Here is a 20975-nt window from a genome sequence, read left to right as displayed (position 1 = left end):
GTGTGTCAGGCTGCGCAAAATCCAACCCAGGCATACAGCTGCAGCCCCGCACACATGCAAACACACACACACGGAACACAGGCAGCACGAGAGCCAAGAGCCCGAGAGCCGAGAGAGAGACGGAGAAGAAATGCGTTTATTTGATTTATTAGCAGTCGTGCCATACGAAACACTATGGTTGTCTCGCTCCGGCTGCCGTGGTGGCCGGCCTGTCTCCACTTAACTGGTTTGCACATGCCGACACACATGCACACAATACACAGATGCAGAGACCCGTTTTTAGCAGCCACCCTGTCTCGACGGCGGCAGCCGCTTGCTCGAGCCACCAGCGACATTCAGTCTCTCATTCAACTCTCGTATTCGCTGTCGTCAGCACACGCGCGCACGCAACTCACGGCAACGACACGACACGATACAGTACGTACGATACGATAGTACACGGCAGCTTTGAGCCCCGCTTCGTTTCGGTTTCTCGTTTTCGTTTCGGCTCGTTACCGCCTCCTCGTCGGGGCCCGGCCAGCAGTTGTTCGTGCCTCGTCATCTCAGCAACATTATTCAGGCCCAAAAAAATACAAAAAAAAACGTGTGGCCCGAAATCAACGTAGAACGCACCTCGAACAGGTTTCGACGCCGTCCACTTTTGACGGAGAAACAGAAAGGTGCTCAATTCCGCATAGTGTGGAGGTATTTTTTCCTGGACACCGCGAAAATAACAACAAAATTCGCCTTACGAAAGCTACAAAATTTTGAGGCGGCACACACAAACACACACACATTCAGTTCCGTTCCGCGACGGTTTTTAACAAACGAATTTCAAGTGTTTTTTATTCGAGCGAGAGATCGAAAACCAAATAGAAAAAATAAATAGAAATTTGTGACTGTGGAAACGAAAGAAAACAAAAAGAAACGCCATTCGAAACGCTCCAAAGGGAAAAAGAGAGCGAAAAGTGTCGGCTGCCAAAAATAAAGAAGAAAATATCTTAGAAATACAAAGATATATTCGCAAAAATTTGTTATGCAAGAAAAACACTTTAGAAAAAGATACTAACCAAATATATAGTAACACAAGTGCAACATGGTTTCCAAGAAAATGTTCAAAAAATCCTAAAAACAAAACGTACGAGTATTTGCTGGATATCTACTACATAGAAAGAAACAACCAAGTAACGGAGCATAGTAAAAGTATCTAGTATCTACAACTTCAACGCGGATGATTAGCAGCATCCCGACCTAGGACCAAAAGAGACTCTAAGCAAAGCGGATCGATCGAAATACATTCCCCTCTAACAACATGCTGACCATGGAATCGGATATGAAGGGCAGCCTGCTGCATGCCACAATGCCGCCGCATCACACCAGTGCCGCTCTGCACGGCCATGCCGCCTCGCCCTACTCGGCGCTGGCGCCTCTAATGAACCTCGGCCAGTCGCATCTCACCCACTCGCAGCTGAGTCACCATAACCACCATCACCACCACCACATGAGCGCCCATATTGCGGCCAGCCAGAGTCCCCTCAGCTCGCTGCAGACCAGCATGGCCAATACCCTCAACGGGACGCAGGTGGGGCAACAGCAACAACAACAACAGCAGCAGCAGAGTTCTCCGCTGCACAGCTCCAGCGAACTGAGTCCCACCCAGAGCAGCATTGGTAGCCATCACATGACCTCGCCCGTGAGCCACCAGCAGCAGCAGCAGCAGCATTCCCAGCAGCAGCAGCATCCCACACACATGGCCGCCGGATCCGCTTTGAGCAGCATGACCGGTGGTGGCAGTAACAACAACAACAACAACAACAGCGCCACGGCCAACAAGAATCAGGCGCACGCGGATCGTGTGAAGCGGCCGATGAATGCCTTTATGGTGTGGTCACGTGGCCAGCGCCGGAAGATGGCCTCCGACAATCCAAAGATGCACAACTCGGAGATTTCGAAGCGGCTGGGAGCCCAATGGAAGGACCTCTCCGAGGCCGAGAAGCGGCCGTTCATCGACGAGGCGAAGCGCCTGCGAGCGGTGCACATGAAGGAACATCCGGACTATAAGTATCGTCCACGTCGCAAGACCAAAACTCTGACCAAGACCAAGGAGAAGTACCCGATGGGTGGCCTGATGCCCGGTCAGACGGTGGGGGGACCAGGGGGAGCCGGCGACCCAGTCACGCCCACCCGCGTCCAGAGTCAATCGCAGAACCAGTCGGTACCATCGGCGGCGGCCGCAGCAGCGGCGGCGGCGGCAACGGCCCAACAGGCCCGCCAGGACATGTACCAGATGAATGCCCCCAACGGGTATATGCCCAACGGTTACATGATGCATGCGGATCCCGCCGGAGCGGCTGCCTACCAGAACTCGTACATGGGCCAGCACTACGCCCAGCGGTACGACATGGGCCACATGTACAACAACGGCTATGCGATGTACGGCACGGTGTCGGGTGGCCAGACCTCGCCATACGGAGGCAGCCTCCAGCAGCCGGGCTCCCCGTCCCCGTACGGATCGAGCAGTCTCCAACAGCAACCCGCCTCGCCACAGCCCTATGGCGGAGGAGGCGGCGGCGGCGGTCAAGTGTCCTGCCAGAGCCATAGTCCCAGCGATTCGAGTATCAAGTCGGAGCCGGTGTCCCCCAGTCCCAGTGCCATAGCGCTCAACAACAACAATAACAACAACAACAATCACATCATGAAGCGGGAGTACGTGTCCGCCACATCAGCAGCGGCAGCAGCAGCAGCAGCAGCGGCGGCCGGCGCCGGAGGGGAGCTGAATCATCTGATGAACATGTACCATCTGCCGGACGAGCAGCGTCATCTGCTGCACTACCAGACTGACTCGCCCGATCTGCAGCAGCAGCACGCGGCGATGCACCAGCACCAGGTGCATCAAGTGCACCAACAGGTCCAGCAACAACACCAGCAGCACCAGCAGCAGCAACAGCAACAACAGCAACAACACCTGCACCAGCAATCCCTGCGAGCGATGGCGCCGCTGGCACATATGTGAGAAATGGCCAGCGCCTATGGAGCAGCAGCCTCAACTGTGAGCGTTTCGCCGCCACCGCTGCCGCTGTCGAGTGTCTATATGCCGTCGGCGGCACAACAGCAGCAGCAGCAACAGCAGCAGCATCAACAGTTGCTGAACGGACGGCCCAGTCCCACTGCGTCCGGTTCTGGGTCGTCGGGTGGCCGCTCCTCGGCGCATTCTAGTGGCCATGCGGCCGCGCATTCACCCGCCTTGGCGGCCGCTGCCATTGCTGCCGCCGCCTATCAGCTATCCTCTGCCTCTGTCTCTGTCCCTGCCTCTGGTTCTGGCTCCGGCTCCTCCGTTTCCATTTCTGGATCCGGATCGGTGTCGGGTTCGGTATCATCCTCCTCCACCTCCTCGTCAGCAGCGGCCGCAGTGGCTGCTTCTGTGGCGGCAGCCGTTGCCGGTTCGTCTGCTTCCAATGTTTTCACGGCCGCCAGCATGCTGGACATGCACCAACAGCAGCAACATCTGGAGGAGCAGCAGCACCATCATCAGCATCTCCACTACCAGCAGCAGCAACAGCAGCAGCAACAGCAGCAACATCAGCAGCAGCAGCAGCATTATCAGCAGCAGCAGCAGCATCAGCTCTACCATCACTATCATCATCCTGGGCATGAGGCGGCAGTTGTTGCCAGTGCCGCCGGGCTCTTGGATATCTCCACATTGTAAATTATTGAAAATATTAACTAAAACACACACACAAAAACACATTTTAGCTTTAGTTTTAAGGAGAAAATTCCAAGGAAATATATAAATAAATGATTAGAATTTAAAGAATAGTAATTAAAATGAAGCATACGCACTGTTGTATCCCCCTACAATAGGAAGATTCTACATTCCATGACACGGCATTCCATTTCCCTTCTGTTCTCGAATCGGGTTTTTCTTTCGCTTTCAAGACCGCCCGACGACAATTGTGTGATACAAATAAATTGTTGCAAATTACTCAAAAAAGACGCAGAGAAATCTTTCCACAAATATTTTTGAGTTAAACCTTTTCTTTCTGTACAAAAAAAAACTTTCTTAGAAAACATTAAATGTGTGCGTTTTGCAGGAAAATCACAGAACGGAAGAAGACCCAGAAGAAGATTTAATAAAAACTAAAAATAAAGAAAGGAAAAACCTATACACAAACAAAAAAAGAGGAAAATGAAAATATTTCAAAGAAAATAATGTCAAAAAAACAAACACATTCTATTTTATAAATTCTCTTATGCATTAAGTAATTATAATTATTATCTATTATATAAACAATTTAATTATTAATTATGCTTACAAGAAAAATACAAGACACGAGACAAACATAATTATAATTGTAATAAAACCAACAACAAAATTATTATTATTATTAAAAAAAAGAAATGAAAATGAAGACAAAAATCTACTGTTAGAGAAAACCTAAAGAAAATTTAGTAAAAGAAAAGCAAGAAACGTGCAACAACGTGCAGCTAGGCAACAACAAGACCCAGAGACAACAAATTAAGCAACAAACAAACATTGCCAAGCACCTGGAAATAATAACAAAAACAAAACAAAAAACCCAACAAAAAATTCACAAAAAAACAAATAAAAGAAAAATCTTTACAAAAAAATTAAAACCCATTTATTTATTACTTTTTTTACTTATGATTTCGGTATTTGGCCTAAACGCCGTCGGGAAACACTAAAACTTCAAACACATATATTGCACTCAAAATGTCGATATGCAGGTTGAAATGCTACGGTTTGGGTTTCGGTTTCGGTTTTGGATGGTTTTTATAATCCAGTTTTGAGCATTTATGAGGGGGGTTGCGTCAGATTCGGAATTCTCTAGACAATGGTCGTTTGTCGAGTAGTAAAATTCACGCTTTGTCAGAAAGACAAAATAAATATAAAGTTTAATGAAAGCCATTTAGCACAAGCCTTGACAAATTAGACCGAAATGCCTGAAATAATATACTCCTGAGAAAAAGCCTATATATACATAAATATATCCCTCTCTATGGGTGGTAGTCCGACTCCCAGCAATCATCCACAATGTATATGATATCGTTCGTGTCATCTGCAGGTATCTAATCTTCTCGTAACTACGCCTGACATTTCAATATTTATTCTAAAGTGCATTTTGTCAATGATTAGCTGTGGGGATTTTTTTCGTGACCGGAAGCGGTAGCTTTGTACCGCACCGCCCGATACTAATTCCCATAATCACGGCACCGCACTGCACTCTCTCTCTCTCGGGGCAAGGTTAGAGCACAATTGCACAGGGATATACAACTATATGGAGATTGTCCAATCACTCGACCCTCAGCCTATAGCCATCCTTAATATCCACTTAATATGGCTAATTTATGCTGGCCTGGTCCAAACACACAACACACATCTGGGCCTCGTAAAAAATTATGATATGTATTATTAATGAAAATTACAAATTCAGAGCAAACCAAAGCAGAGCGGGCTCAGGCACGGGCACGGGCACGGGCAAAAAACAAACAACATTTTGGCTACAACACAATTTATTTATTATGTGCAAATATTATACACAGTTTACTACAGTTTTTCTTTTTTATGTTTTTTTATCGGTGTCATTCGACCGATGCGGCTGTTGCTGTTTCTGTTGCAGATTATTATAATTTCAGTAAATAATTTAGCTCAAAACGAAAGCTGGTGCGGAATTCCAATTAAAATATTTTCCCATTTTTTCCACCTCCTTCTCCCTGCATTTGAGATCTTTTTGTTTCGTTCATTTTCTCTCCTTTATTTTGGGGCTTTACAATCAATTAGCGGATACCATTTTTAATTATAAAATTTACCATCTAAATTATTTTTTGCTTGGACTCTGTTTAAACCTTTTGCCCCCGCCAATGATTAAAATCTTTCATCGAATTGTTGTTTTCTTTAAAGAAGGGTATTATGATTTTTAAATGATGTTTGTATAGCAATTTTTATAGATCTATATTTCCATTTGTTTACACGTGTGGCTCTGTATCTTTCTGCTTCACTCTGAACTATTCAGATTTCACGATTATTCCTGTAGTTTACATGGGAATGATATTAAAGGAAACTGACAACAAAATTTCAAAATCGCATCACTATATGATTTAGTTTATTTTAGTTTCCATCCGGTACATTTTATACTTATTTTTTTAGGACTATCTGAATTAAAAATAATATTCATTCAGTTACAAAGTTAAAAAGATACGGATTCCAAAAATTATACAATACCAAGAGATACCAAGTCCAAAAAGCTTTTCTATGAAGGCCCGTAGACAGAGGGCTCTTACTGTATCATCTAGCTCCCATAAATTCAATCTGGTAGTGTATCTATCGATTGGGTTTCCGAACATACCCTTTATTTCTTATATTTTTTGAATGCTGTTAAATTCGCCTCTCATTTGTCTATGCACAAAATAGTTTTGGGTACATAAAATTTAGTCAAAACGAGACTCGATTTGCATTTGTTGCAGATACTTTCATGTATTTTTGGTGACTGCTTATCATTGATTTTGAGGCCTGCCTAAGGCAGTGTTGAAATGCGAGATTGTCAAGATACATGCATAAAAAACCAGAAATTTATTAATCCTACGAGCATTGAGTGTCATTTTGAACCCCACTGTGGCACTGTGTAGCTGGAGATACACATCTACATTAACTCCAAGACTCCGTTTCACATGCAAATTGTCAGAAAAAAGAGTGACGGTGACAGATATTTGATTTGGATTTATGTATAGATATATTTCGTTCTGCTGACATACAGCTGTGTTTGCTTAGCTTCTAATTAGCTTAAAAAATTGTTTTGGCTGCTGTTTCTGTTTTAATTTCCATTTTTCTAACTACTCTGGCAATTTGTTGCAATCAGCGTGAAAAGTAAACCAAATCCCAAATGACAACATCGTTTCGTATCGTTGGCCATTAAAATTAAGAGCTAATCACGCGTTTAACAAGATTTTGTATTTGTTTTTTGTTTTTTTTTTTTTTTTGGTGGGGCCTGCAGCTGAGTCAGCGGTTCGATGGTATCGTGAGAGTTTTTCTGTGTGGCTTTGTGTTGGGGGTTTTTTTTTTTTTGGGCTAAGTTCATTAATTAACCATAATAGTTTATTTTATATTCGGTTGATACTATAATTTTATGCAATGTTTTGATTAATTTTAAGGCTTGAAGATCGAGACAAATTTTGGGATTTTAACTATTTTGGCAACTTTTCTACTACTAAAATGTGAAACACACACGAAACACTCTCGCCTTCAGTCAATTGTTGGCTGCAAAGATACATAGATAGAAATATTAAGCCCAACAACTAATTAAACTTTGAACAATGCATTGCAATGGCCAAAAAGTTAGCAAACAAATGCCATTACTGTTGGACTGTCTGTCTGTCGAGTGTCTGTCTGTATATTTCGAGTGTGTCTGTGTACTCCGGCCCTATTTTGACACATTTCCGTGTTGTGTGGTGTGGTGTGGTGTGGAATGTAGGTTAACCAAGTGAGACATGCAACACGAAATCGAGTTGATTCATAAGCCTAAAACTGTAACCAATCTTGAGACGATGGAGGGAGCTGCTCACTCGTACATTTCCTAGATGCGAGTACATCAACAAATCGGATTAGTTGACAAAAATCCAATTAGTTGTGGGGCCCCACAGCAGTAACCATTTGACTGGTATGTCTTTTTTTTGGATTCCAAAATTTGATGGATGTGTGTGGCATGCGTAAGAATTTGATCGATAGCCACGACGATGAATTACGAGGCAGAGAGAGCAGTACAGATATAGGCACAGGTAAATGGTACATTTAAGGGCACAGCGGACATGGTTGACAGTCACAAAGACACACACACACACACACACGGGGCACATGCAAATTGTCAGACTGCCTGGCGGCAGACCCGATCCGATCCGACCTCCGGGGCTAAGCCTGACAGTAGGAGGATGGCAGTGCACCTGCACCGGAAAAGTGGGAAAACCCCGAAAGAAAACAACCTTCGCTTTGGATAAGGTGACATGGATCGGATCGGATCGGCATACCTGCAGGCTGTATGGATAATGAACCTCTAAAATCCACGCCTCGCAAATCCTCGAACGGATGCAGCTATCGCCCGTTTTTGGGCAATAAAGGGCTAAACAAACAGTCCTCTCGCTCTCTGCTCGTAAGGCAAAAACAATATGACCCGAAAGATAACAATGCATATTATCATAATCACCAATAAAATTCCTAGTCGCAAATTCTAATCCATGGCAAAGATCTCTCAGGCCTCAGACCTCAGAGCTCAGTCTCTCAGTCCCCTGAGTCCAGCTAAAGTTCAAGTTTATCTTCGTAATACTTCCTCCCTAGAGGAGGCCCCTGACAATTCTTGGTATTCCTCACCCGCATTTTCGCTTAGTGTAATTCAATCACAGACCGAATGCGTTCTTGGAGGGGGAACGGGAACGAAGACCGCCTGCATAAAATGCGCAATCGCATGGAGCCATTGGCTAATCGCTGTCTAATTATAATTTTGCATTTTTATCGCTCTAAGGGAAGGCTTGGGGGAAAACGGAATTGTGCGAGGGGCGAGGGCAGGCAAGGCCGTTGCTGCTACGGCGGCGGTTTGCTTTGCAATTAGGCGATTTGTCACGCCCTGATTTGTCATTGATATCCCACAGTCATAGGCATAGACTCTCTGTTGCTCACTCGCACTTGGTCTCTCGGTATCTCGGTCTCTCCGTATCGGTATCGGTATCGGTATCGGTCTCTGTCTCAGAGAGTGTTATGCAGATGGAACTGAGATCCCATGTAACTACTATATGTATGATATGCGGGCTGCACACAGGGGCAGGGACAGGGTGCAGATAACAAGGAATGAATTTGATATGGTATGGCTTACAAGTAGGAAGTATCGCATTCGTTTGAAGCTCTGCTTTCACTTCAATATTTGGAGAATTTCCAATGATTTATACATAAATATCAAATGAATAAGATATAAAATGTTAAGAAAGAGGTATGAAACGAAGAGATATATTGAGAAAGAATAATAGAGAATATATTTGTGATTTGTAAACAGAAGATTTACAATTAAATTCATATTTTTGATAGTTCAAGTATATAGTTTTCGATATAAAATTAATTATATAAATTTAATTGAAATATAAAATATATTTCGTTCAAATATAAAATATATTTAGATCAAATATTTACCCATTAATCTCAAAATGTAAGTGAAAAAACTTTGATTTTAATATTTACACTCTCGGCGAAATGTAAGTGAAAATGTTTGGGCCTAAGGGCTGTGAAAGAATTTGCCTACTTTAGTTTATTTTAATTATCTCTCTTCCACTTTTCAGCAACAATTTTCCAAAATCCTTTTTTCAAAAATTAAAATTCTTGAACGGGTAACGTTTCTCCCATGCGGTGATGTGCTACAAAGAGATTTACATATTTTATGTCTTCTAAACCAGCATTAAAGCACTTAAAAATTCAACAAAATTCTATAACTAAATTCACAGAAAACTAAAAGTAATGTATTTTATTTGTAGTAGTACAAAAAGTCTGCAATATCATAATTCATTATGAAAATTCGTGGCATTGTATTGCACATTTTCCTTAGAGGATAGTATTTATGATAAATTTAATATATTTATATGAAAAGCATGAATCAGTGATTACTTAGCCAGGCACAGGCACAGGCGCAGGTAGGTACAACAACAACAACAACAGCAACAACCTGAAGCACTTGTGTCACTTAATTAAGTTGACGTTTTATTGTCGTCATCGCAGGCAGCAGCAGCAGCAGCAGCAGCATCGTTGCTCAAGTTAATTACTCAGGAAGAAAGGTATATAGAGAGAAGGAGAGAGGAGCTGCTGCTCCTGGCTGCTGGCTCCAACTCAATCCCGTCGCTAGTAAGTCTCCCAACCCTCCACTGCTATTCGTACTGGCACTACTTTTTCCACTGGCTGTTTTGGGTGGCTCTTAGGGCTGGCAAGTGAGCAGCAGCAGCATAACAATTCCTCTCCTGCTCAGAAGGATGCCGAGTCCTGGGCTGCACTTTGGCGCATTTGTTGATTCGCGCACTTGAACAAAATGATGGGGACGCAGCAGTGGGGGGTTGGGATGGGATACCACCGCTGCCGACAGGCAGCAGCTCTTATCTTAATGAGTTTTTATGCATCTAATTAAATAAATTGCACACTCTTGGCGCCATGACAACTCTCCCAAAGTCGTCTCCACAAATCTCTCTCTCTCTTAGACGACCTTCGCTGCTTGTGGGCGTGGTCAGGGCGTACCCTTCACACATGCAATTGCCCATGTCCATGCCCCGGATCTGGTGGGGGACGGGCAACGCGCAACACACCCACAAAATGAAATTCAATTTTAATTACAATTTTTTTTTCGATCTCTCGCCCTCTTTATCGTCTCTGCTGCAGTCAAATCGATTTTACTAACCAATTTTTTTCTCCAACAATTTGTATATAGTCTATAGCATACATATGTGTATACTCGTATACACGTGTATATATGTATGTATGTATTTGTATATATTTTTAATCAACCGCGCCCAGACACAAACGCTTAACAACATTTTCAGTTGCTTTCATTCCGGCAGGAATGTCCGGCAGTTTGTTGAGCCACAAAGCAGCTACAGATTGTTTTTATATATACATATATGTATATATATATATATATATATACATAGACGCCATGCCATGCCACACCACACCACACACACATATGATGATTCCATATGATTCGTATGGATTTATTTACTTGATGGGGCAGCTCCAGGTCCCTCCACATGCCGCTCATCACACATTCGTCATCGTAGTCGTCGCATTTTCAATTTTTCGCTTGCAAATTGGAAAAGTTCAAACGCATACACACAGCCATCAGAGCATCAGAGCTGGACCGGAGGGGACCCAAAATGGTGACTGCGACTGCTACTACGACCTGACCAGACTCCAAACCTCTGACTCAGACTCTCTAGACCCCCAGACACACGAGCGGCGCACACACACACACACAGAGACCCCATGAATGAGTGCAAAAGCTGCTGATAAATGCGACGACGATGGGCAGCTGCAGCACTGCAATCAGCCTGACCAGTGGTTACAGTGGTTTGACGTTGAGAGAAATAGTAAAACTGGAAAAAAATGAATTGAAATCACACTTTACAAATAACTACAGATTAATATGTTTAAAGAAATGCTTTCTTAAATTAATGATGACTGATTTATGGGAATGATACATATCTGCATGTTTGAAGAAGGTTCCTCCATAATTAAATGCCATCGTAAAGAGAAACACACAAACAATATTCCAAGTAAATATTCGGGCCGATATTTATTTTCGAGCCCATATATAATATGAATATTTACCATTTAATATGTAAAAATATTTAATATAAATTTAAAATGTATTTATTTTTCTATGAAATATTTTGTTGTAATTTGCATCCATTTTTTAGGTGTCTCTCGTCGCGGCAACGTTTCTGCTTTTGATTTCCAAATAACTCTAGTACCACTGTTTGGCAGTGGGGCAATTCGGCTATAGTTTATGTTGCATGTGAGTATGGTGCACATTTCCATACGCACCGCACACACACACACACAGGCGCATACTTATTTTGAACATTTCGCCATGTCCATGTCCGGGCAAAAGCAGCAATGACAGGCCTCAATGAATGAATAAGAGACTGGCTGACGGACTGTTGGACTGACCACCTGACTGACGGGACTGCTGGACGGGTCTGTTCTGTCTAGATAGGGCGTGCAGCTTTTTGCAGAGAGGAAGAATGTGTTCGTGTGTGTGTGTTACGTATGTGTGTGCAGCTGATTGATTGATTATTTGTTCCGCATCACTCACCTGGAAAATTCAACTGAAGTGGCAACTTTAATTAATTTGCTTATGCTCAAAAGCCAAACCCAAGCCAAGTCATGGGTTACATGCACATATGTACACACACGGATATATATATGACTATATCCGACACATACATATGTACGTTCATGCGTGTACCTAATCCCACAAGGCAAGAGTAAATGCTATGTATATAATTGTAGGGGCTTAATTATAGAGGAATATAATTTAAATTTAATATACATATACTCGTCGTGAGTGTGGGTTCTCAGCTCATCGGTCTGTGACCTGATTTTGCGTCGGAAGTCAGGATAAACATATAAATTTAAGCCAAACAAAATGATGTCATGCTGGAACCGCCTAAACGGGTTTTACTTAGAGGCAGGGCAGGAAAAGGCGTGCAACAAATACTATTATAATATATATCAGTCTCTTGTAACGGTGCTAGTGGTTTAACTTCTCCTCCTCCCAAGCGGTTCGACCGATTTCTATGACATTTTTCTAATATAAGTATTTGGTAGGCATAGGACTTTTTTTTGTTCAAAATATACCATACAAAATGTAAACATAATCAAGTATGCTTTGATATATTTGATTTTCTCAGAGAAAGTGGCAGACAACGCCAACCAGTACATCGAGTAATTACATCTGCTTTCGTTCCTTTGTCTCGCATTCGAGTGCGAGCCAGATATGGAATATTCCGCTCATCAGAAAGTGCTGATTGGTGCTATGGAGTGTCTAAAGAGTGTCTTTTTTGACATGCGCATCAGGAAAAGTGCAACTACTTGAAATTGAGACCTTACCAGAACCACGGATCGGCACGAATCCAGATTCAAACCTGTTTCTGAAGTCCATTCGCACACACACAATGAGAACATATAGTATCGCTCTGCTATGAGTGCAACATGAATGGTTTAAGCTTAAGTCCTCATTGATCATACATAAATTAAGAGTTCAAAGACTGGGCTGGGGAGTGAAACAAACAATCGATGCTCATATATTTGGAGAACTTTAACACTCGAAGACTTCGCAGAAGTGTGGTAAACAAATCCACAAATCAAAATAACCGTTTTCACACATCTAGGCCTATACCGAAACAATGGGAAACCAGAAACAAAGCCACAAAAAAGACCAACAATAAAATCCATGCGTTGCTGCGATGACAAGAAAATATTTTAAATACCAAACGAGAGAGAGACCAGACATGACAAAAAGCATAACAAATTAAGACTTATAATTTAGCGTGCGCCAAAATACCGTTTCCAGATGGATCTGAGATCCAAGACAATGGGTCTCCGGGCACGACGAGAGTTTTTTGGTTGATTTGTTTATGAGAAAACCCGACGGGGCTCCGGATCTCTCACCTTTGGCTCGTACCGTACCGTTCGAAGACGACCGACCTGCATTGAATGCCGCATTTTGATGTCATTTTATAGCATTTTAAACGCCAAATTTATCATCTTTCCCTCTCTAATATCTGCTATACATGTTTCCAACTTTCTTTCCTACTAAATGGAACTTGATCCGTGGTTGTTAGTCTCATCATCTGTCTCTCATTAATTAAAGATTCGATGTATAGCCCTAGCTTGACAATGATTTCTGGCCAAAAGTCGGAGTCTGGCTTAATCTATGCGATGGGGGCCAGAGATTAATGGACTCGATTCGAGACTCGATTGAAGTCTGCTACTATTTTTGGGCAGGTGAGTTCTTCGATTGTAGAATCAAGAGATAAATCTTAAAATAGTCAACTAATTAGCAACACCTCAAAATGGAAGATTATTGTATAGATCTGGTAAGAATTTCAAAGAAAAATAGAATTTAAGAAATAAATCCAAACTTTAGACTGTATAACACTATTCTTTTGTATGTCTCTATACTATTTCAAAGTTTTGGGTCGCCGTCGTCCCGATATTTTACTTATATCGGTGCGCACGAAGCGCAGCAAGTAAGCCGAGGTTTGGCGCACGAACGAACCAAACGCGCAGAGGGCCTTCCCCCCACCAATACAAGAAGTATTTTGTACACCCAAAATAAATATATCAAGTCCCGGGGAGAGGCAGTATTTTAATCGATTCACAAGCGTAGCACTTTTCCCACACTTCCAGAGTGGCTGAGCAGAGTATGGAAGTGATGTTATACAATATGTTTGTAGGAAAAGGACCTAAAATAGATATCTTCTGAAGGATAAAATATACTTTTTGCCTGAAATGTAAGCATATTTCTGATAAAAAAAAAACCAGTACTTTCTGCCATTCGCTGGCATCTGTTCACAATTATCCACTCAATTGATCTATCCGGCAAATAGTAGTACCAATACCCCAGAAGCATCCAACATTAGCTTGCCTCAACGCACAGCACAGCACAGTACTTGATCCACTTGTGGCAAAGTATAAATCCACTTAGGTCAAATTAGTTTGCCTAGCGCCCGGCTAGTAGTTGTCGTTGAGTGAACCAATTAATGGCCCAAACGATCGGTTAATAAAAACAGGAGGAGGCAAAATTTAGCAATTGGGCAACAGAAAAAAAAATGGGCAAGACCGGCAGCTGCTGTTGCAACCAGGGGCAGGAGGATTGTGTGTGTGTGTGTCAACAAACCGCAGCATATAATGAGGCATGCCACACACTCTGGGGTAGGGTGGGATCAGGGGGAGGATGGCTGCAGTTTTTTGATTGACATCTCGCCGACGGCTGGACGTTGACTTGCATGTCAATTAAAACTAACGACGCGCGATGCCCGACGCGAGGGCGACTGACAGTGACAGAGAGATGGAGATGAAGAGAGCGTCAGGATGAGGACACACGGACTCGGAGAATCAGACGTGTTCGGTCACCCAGGGAGAGCGGACGAGCGGTAGAGCAGGCAAACTTTAATAGGCTCAAAGTGGATTTTAATTTCTGTTTGATTTGATTTCATTCGATTTGATTGCACTGAACACGAACACGAGCACGACCATCGGCGGCAGCAGGCAGGCTCAGCGTGTGGCCACGGGGGAGGGTAGTTGCCACGACGGCCTTCGAACGCCCTCCATCCCACAAGAGAGAGACGGAGTTCCGGACGGACCCCTTTCCCGGGCATCGCTTGAGCTACACGCCTGCCGCTGTGAGGATTACAACGTGTTCTGCGGCAGGCAGCGGGGGCACCAACAGCGACAGCAGCTGCTCTGCTCTGCTGTGGACAGTAATTCGCATTATTAGCGCTAGACTGGTGGCCACTCGCGAGCCCACTTCCACTCCCAATTCCGGAACCCGCCCAATCAATGCTAAGGTCTGCCCTTACCCCTGTGCCACAGAGATCTACTTGAACGACGTTCGCACACGTCCATTTGGCCGCGTTCCCACGCACTCATCTTGGGAATGGGATCTTGGCCTCTGAAGAGAAGAGAAAACCTGCGGCGACAAATGCTCTCCTTTGATAAATTGGGTGCCTAACCGTAACACTCTTCACTCTCCAGTGCAAAAGTTGTGAAAAGTTAAACGGTTCCCCTTATGAATGCCCGAGAGACACGCAATATCCCATACCCAATACACCCATAAGGAAGGTCTTTCACTGAGCGAAATTTGAGAGCATTCTATAAGCCTTAGAAATTCATAGAAAATACCGATTCGTTGACTATCGAAAATGAATCAACCTTTAATCGAGAAACTATATTCAAATATTCAAAATATTAGGAATTGGCATTAGGAATGCAATACATATGTATGTATGTATTCGGACATCTGAGATAATTTACAGCTTATACTTCGGTCTTAATTATTTTCTCATGCTCATGCTTATCAGATAACGAAGAGTTTAATGGTACTAAAAGGGTTATAAGATATTTTCAAATATTTAAAAATTTTCTAAAATATTTTATAAAAGAACTAAAAATTATTCTCAGTGCATTTAGAGTCGTTATTTTATAAGGCAATTAATGGAAGGTGCCGTGGGAGTGCAAACATGTAACACATGTAAGCATTTAGATCAAATTGCTGGACTCCGTTCAGTTGCGTTCTGTTCCTGCCACCGTTTCGTACCACATACGAGTATGTCCACCGTCTACTCGTTTTGAGCCAATTTTTGAGTCCCAAGTCTGAGGCTCGCCTGACAGTTCGTGACTGGGTCTTGGCGCTATATGAGTTATGGCCACGTCGTCTGCACGCCAACAACGAAATTATATTTAAAAATACATAACTCAGGAGATTATCATTAAAACCTGTGGGCGCAAAAGTCGAAGGGCCAGAGGTGCCCAACCAGATACCAAGATCCCAAATCCCAAATGAGGACTGGAGGCAATTCGCGCGTGCGCAAAGCTCAAACGGAAGTCGTTAGCCGGTCGAGACGGTTCGAGATACGAGATACGAAAGCAGCAGCTAATGTGCCAAGGAACCGCCGCCTCAGGGGCAATGTTACCCATTCAAGGATTATGCAGGACAATGCGAATGAATGAACGAAATGCCCGCGCGTTGACAATAAATTGGAGTTGCATTTAAATAAGCCACCTTAAGGGATTGTGTACATATGTCCGCCGGCGGTGGCAGCGGCACCAATATCTCGTTTTGGGTGTGAAGTTGCTAATGCGTTTTTGAAGAACCCATTTTTCTGTGTTCCCCGGCTTGTGATACAAAAAAAGGTGAAAAAGTTAACCTTCTGGTGGAAGAGAGAGGCAGTCATTGTACTATTTATGTATGTATGTGTCTTCTTGGGTCACGTTTTAGTGCCACCTGATATCGCATATGCTCATTTCTATGCCCAATAATAATTGCAAATTTCTAAGGCCATGTCCCCGGCAGAAGTTTTGCGCAACCGAAACTGTCGCAGCCACAAGTTGTCTCTTACCTGAACGATGGACAATGGACTCAATGCAATGCCCAGGACAGGATCTTGAGCTGTGGAAAGACCTTTTCATAGCTTTATTGATACCATCAATACAATGTTGGGGGTAGGGGCAGAGGCAGGGGCAGGGGCAGGGTTATGGCTATGGCTCCGAGTCAATGTCGAAGACGCTGAACTCAAACAGTTGCATGTGCAATTGTGTGTGTGTGTTTGTTTGTTGTTGGTTTGTTGGTTGTGTATTTGTTTGCTTGTTAACAATTTGTTTGCTCTGTCACACGCTTCATTGTGCCGAAGCAGGGCTGCTAATTGCACTTGTTGATTGTGTGTGATAACAGGTTGCCTGTGAATGCCCCTGCCGTCAGCTCTGCAAGTACAGTCCAGCTTGCATAAGTGCCAATGCATAAGACAAACTTTTGTCCTCCAAAAGCCATGCACATACACACACACACATAAAGAGGAGAGAGAGAGGCTTACTTAAGTGGGCGTGTCAGCCACGCAACTAACTGGGCCGAGAGCCAGCAGACAGCAGATAGCAGACAGCCAGAGTCTGTGCAACAATTGGGCACATGTTGGCAGACATTGTCCTGATGTCCGTTGGCAAACACAAACTTAAGTAGGTAATTTGCAACTAATTTTCAAGTGGCAGAAGCACATTCCCATTCCCTTTCCCATTGCCAGCATTGACATTTGCCACAATTACACAAAATGTCACATCGACTGACACATCTCGCATTGCTCATACGCAGCGTTGTCTACCAGACACAGACAGCGACACACCCCACCACCACTCGATGTCCATCATGTGTCTGGAGCTGCTGCCTGTAATGAGTATGAGTATTTCTCTGATTGCAGGTGCCACATATTCGTACTCTGAATACCAAATGGAGAGTGCGGAAACGTCACACGCAAATTGAGCGAATGTAAGGCGATAGTTGTACACAACAAAATGTAAAAATTACATTTCTTATTCCCCGAAATATCCTTTAAAATTATATTTTCTTATTTCCTCTCCTAAATCTCTTTATAGTTCATATAACAATCATTATTTACCAGATAATTGTTAATTAATTGAATAAGTAGAATATATATTTTTTGTTTAGCTTAAACTTTGACCTAATATTATTGATATTTACTACGGGTTACCACATTTTCATTTTCCAAGCTATAACTTCTCCAACTGAAGCCAGTCGGCACGCCCTACGCTCAATGAAGCCTCCTGGCAATATAGAGACCCCCTCCACCCTTGCACAATGCCAAAAACCGATGAATTATTGAGAAATATGCGTGAAAAATAATTTGCCAAGCCAAAAATTTTGATATTTTTCCAGGGGGGGCGAGCTAATAAAATGTCATCAAAAGGGAACGCATAAAACTTAAATAAAAATTTCACGCAGCTTCCACAGACGACACATCCCATCTCTCTCTCTGTGGCTTCTGTGCGTGATTTCCGCCCAATGATGTCGCCCATGTACGCGCCATTAAATAATTTCCGCCCTCGCCGTCACCAAAGAAGAAAAAAAAAAGTTCCGAAAAAAAAAAATTTCCAGTCAAGTTCAGAGCAAAGTCACGCGCCAATGAATGCATTTCTCACAAAAATGAACTAGAAATATTGCTGCCACCAAATCGTGTATCGAATCTCATTCCGAATCTGTATATGTATCTGTATGTATACAAAAAAATGCTGATGAACTTCTTCTACGATTTCTCTCTCTAAAAAAAGGTTTCGTTCTCCCTTTTTTCCCGGACTCGGCTCTGAGAGATCTCGAGAGGTTATTATGCATAAGTGTGGGCCATTAAAAAGGTGGCCGACTGGTTGGTTATGGTGGTGATGCTGCTGCTGTTGTGGTCTCCACATAATTAGGGTACATAGCGGTACTTATTATGGGTGTTAACGGTTTCGCAGCGCCATAGCCGGCAGATCAGAGACACACAAAATCAACAACAACAAAAAAGCGTACGTCTTTGCAATCCAAAAATCCGAAAAACCCGCCTGTCAACAAATAAAGATCTTTCTCAGAGTCGAGTCGCTCGATCGAGATTTAATTTAAAACAGAAAATAAACGTCATCCGCTGGCTGCTTTTAAACTTTGAGAAGAGCCAAAAAAAATATCGTATATTTTATTTAAAATTATGCACAACACTTAAAAATCAACGCGCTTATTTATTTCAGTTTGTGTGTGTTTTCAATCGATGGATCAGTTTGACAACGAAAACGTAAACGTCGCCAAACTGGTTTCTATGAAAATTTCGAAAATCTTTCGACTCCGTTGTTGGAAACTTAATACTCATAAATCGAATTGGGAGTTGGGGTTTGGTTTTGGGTTTTAGTTAGTCCATAGATACATATATCTGCTGTTGCAATGGCACTGCTGGAAAAGTTTTTCGGTGTCTTTTATTATGATATTTGTTTGTGTGTGTTTTGATGGAAAGTGAAAATGTGTGGAGAACAGTTAGTTTGTCGTAGGTCTGATCGGGGTAAAGGGAATCTGAAGAAAGTCAGAAAAACTGACCTGGGCTATGGGAAATGAATGCAGAAACATAGAAAATAAGAACAAATCCAGAGATGGAGAGAGCGAAATATGTAGGTGCCGCGCTCTTTACAGCTTAGCTTCACTGTGATAGAGAAAAGAATAAAACTGACCTGGGGTATAGGAAATAAGTAAAAGAATGTATAGAAAAAAAGTAAAGATCCAGGGGAAACCGGTGATAACTATACTGGAATGCCATTTTTTGTTGTTGCTTCTAACCATTATTTGACCTGACTTTCACTGCATTTTTAGCTTATCTCTCAACGTGTACATATGTGTGTTCGTGTCCTAAATATTTCTGAACGCCTCTGAACCAAAACAGACCCCTTAAATCCCTTACCGCAGATTTCAATAGAAAAGCGACAGGCAGTCTGTAAATCTTATCGCCGCTGACGATGCAACTATCGATAAGCGGTAATCGGGCGGACAGATCGATGATCTGCCGAATCAAACGAACCGCAAACATACACACACACACAAAACACACACCATATTGATCGAGTTCAAGTACGAGTGCACAGTAGTCATCCCGTAAGCAATGATTACCCAGGCAGACCTCGAGACCAGACCCTGAGACTATTGTCCCATAATTCAAATACCGCAAAAAAACATAGAGAACCGAGATAGAACCAGATAGGAATCAAAATTGTAAAATGGTACGTAAAAATGCGAATGAGAAAGAGAGCGAGAGAGAGAGTTGGATTCTCAGAACGGACTCCTACCACCACCTTCTATACGAAGAATAGGACCGGGGTCCGGACCCGGACCTGGACCCGTGGACCAACCCTCCCCCATCGAATCGAATCCAGCGGCACTCCTACGCTACGCGCTGCTGCCGGTTACATCCTGTGTGCAAAGGTGGCAAAAACTCGGATGCTACCTGCGGAGCAAAAAAAAAAAATATATGTATCCCTAGGAGTCCCTGGGAGTGTACGTAAAAGATTTATTATGCTATACATTTCATGAATGTGAGTGAGAGCCTGAGCCTGAATCTGTAACTGTGTGTGTACATGAGGGTTTCCCTAGAAAAACTACTACCAGCAACAACAACATTCAGCAGCAGCAGCAGAAGCACAAAAGGTGTGCACCATAATGGCTGACAAAAAGTCGGCCTTAGCCTTTAATAGCCCCAGAGTTTAACAGCCAACACAAACATGGCTCAACTCTAGTGCACTGAGAGAAAAACATATCCATTCAGTACTTCCAAGTGGTAGCCAATTCTGTGGAATGTTTCAAAGGGGGGGCTTAAAGACTGGAGAACTCTCAAGACTCACTTTTTGAATCAGAAATCTGTCTCTAGTAAAGAGGCTGAAACGGAGGGTGTTAGAGTGAATTGGGAAACGGAGGAAGGGAGTTACTAAATACGATTGGAGATCATGGAGTTGATTGAAGATCCGAAATCGGTAAAAACATCATTCAAACGGTCATTCAAGACTGTAAGGAACATAGTTATATATATTTGTCGCCGAAGAGGCATTCCCCATTGGATTCTTAGCATTTTGAATCTTCATAAATCAATATCTCTCAGTGTAGCACTTCAGAACTCCATAGAACCCCATTTGCCGCAATCCAGAAAACGCCAACAAAATGGCAACATTCACTTCTCACTTACAACTGAAGCTGGGGCTGGTGCTGGGGCTGAGGCTGGGATTTCGCATGGAGTGAAATAAAAAGTGAAACTATTTGCTGTTGTTTGGTTAAGCGTTTTAAAGTCTGTCTATCCTTTCGGGCCGTCTTTCTTTCTGTCTGCACACTTTTCTAGGTGAATGTGTGACTGCGTTGCGAGCGAATGAACGGACCCTGGATGGCAAC

At 43.1% G+C, this 20975-nt stretch overlaps 1 protein-coding gene across 1 annotated transcript; it reads left to right on the top strand.

Annotated features, from left to right (window-relative positions):
* Positions 1-313: 313 nt before the first annotated feature.
* Positions 314-3795, top strand: SoxN (SRY-box transcription factor soxNeuro). Its single transcript, XM_001355772.4, is given in 1 exon segment — positions 314-3795. A coding segment is annotated over 1 exon segment (2394 nt). The 5' UTR covers positions 314-1291; the 3' UTR covers positions 3686-3795.
* The last annotated feature ends 17180 nt before the right edge of the window (positions 3796-20975 follow it).

Source organism: Drosophila pseudoobscura, chromosome 4 (assembly GCF_009870125.1).
Source record: "Drosophila pseudoobscura strain MV-25-SWS-2005 chromosome 4, UCI_Dpse_MV25, whole genome shotgun sequence".
NCBI classification, from domain to species: domain Eukaryota; kingdom Metazoa; phylum Arthropoda; class Insecta; order Diptera; family Drosophilidae; genus Drosophila; species Drosophila pseudoobscura.
This window is presented reverse-complemented; position numbering and strand designations above follow the sequence as displayed.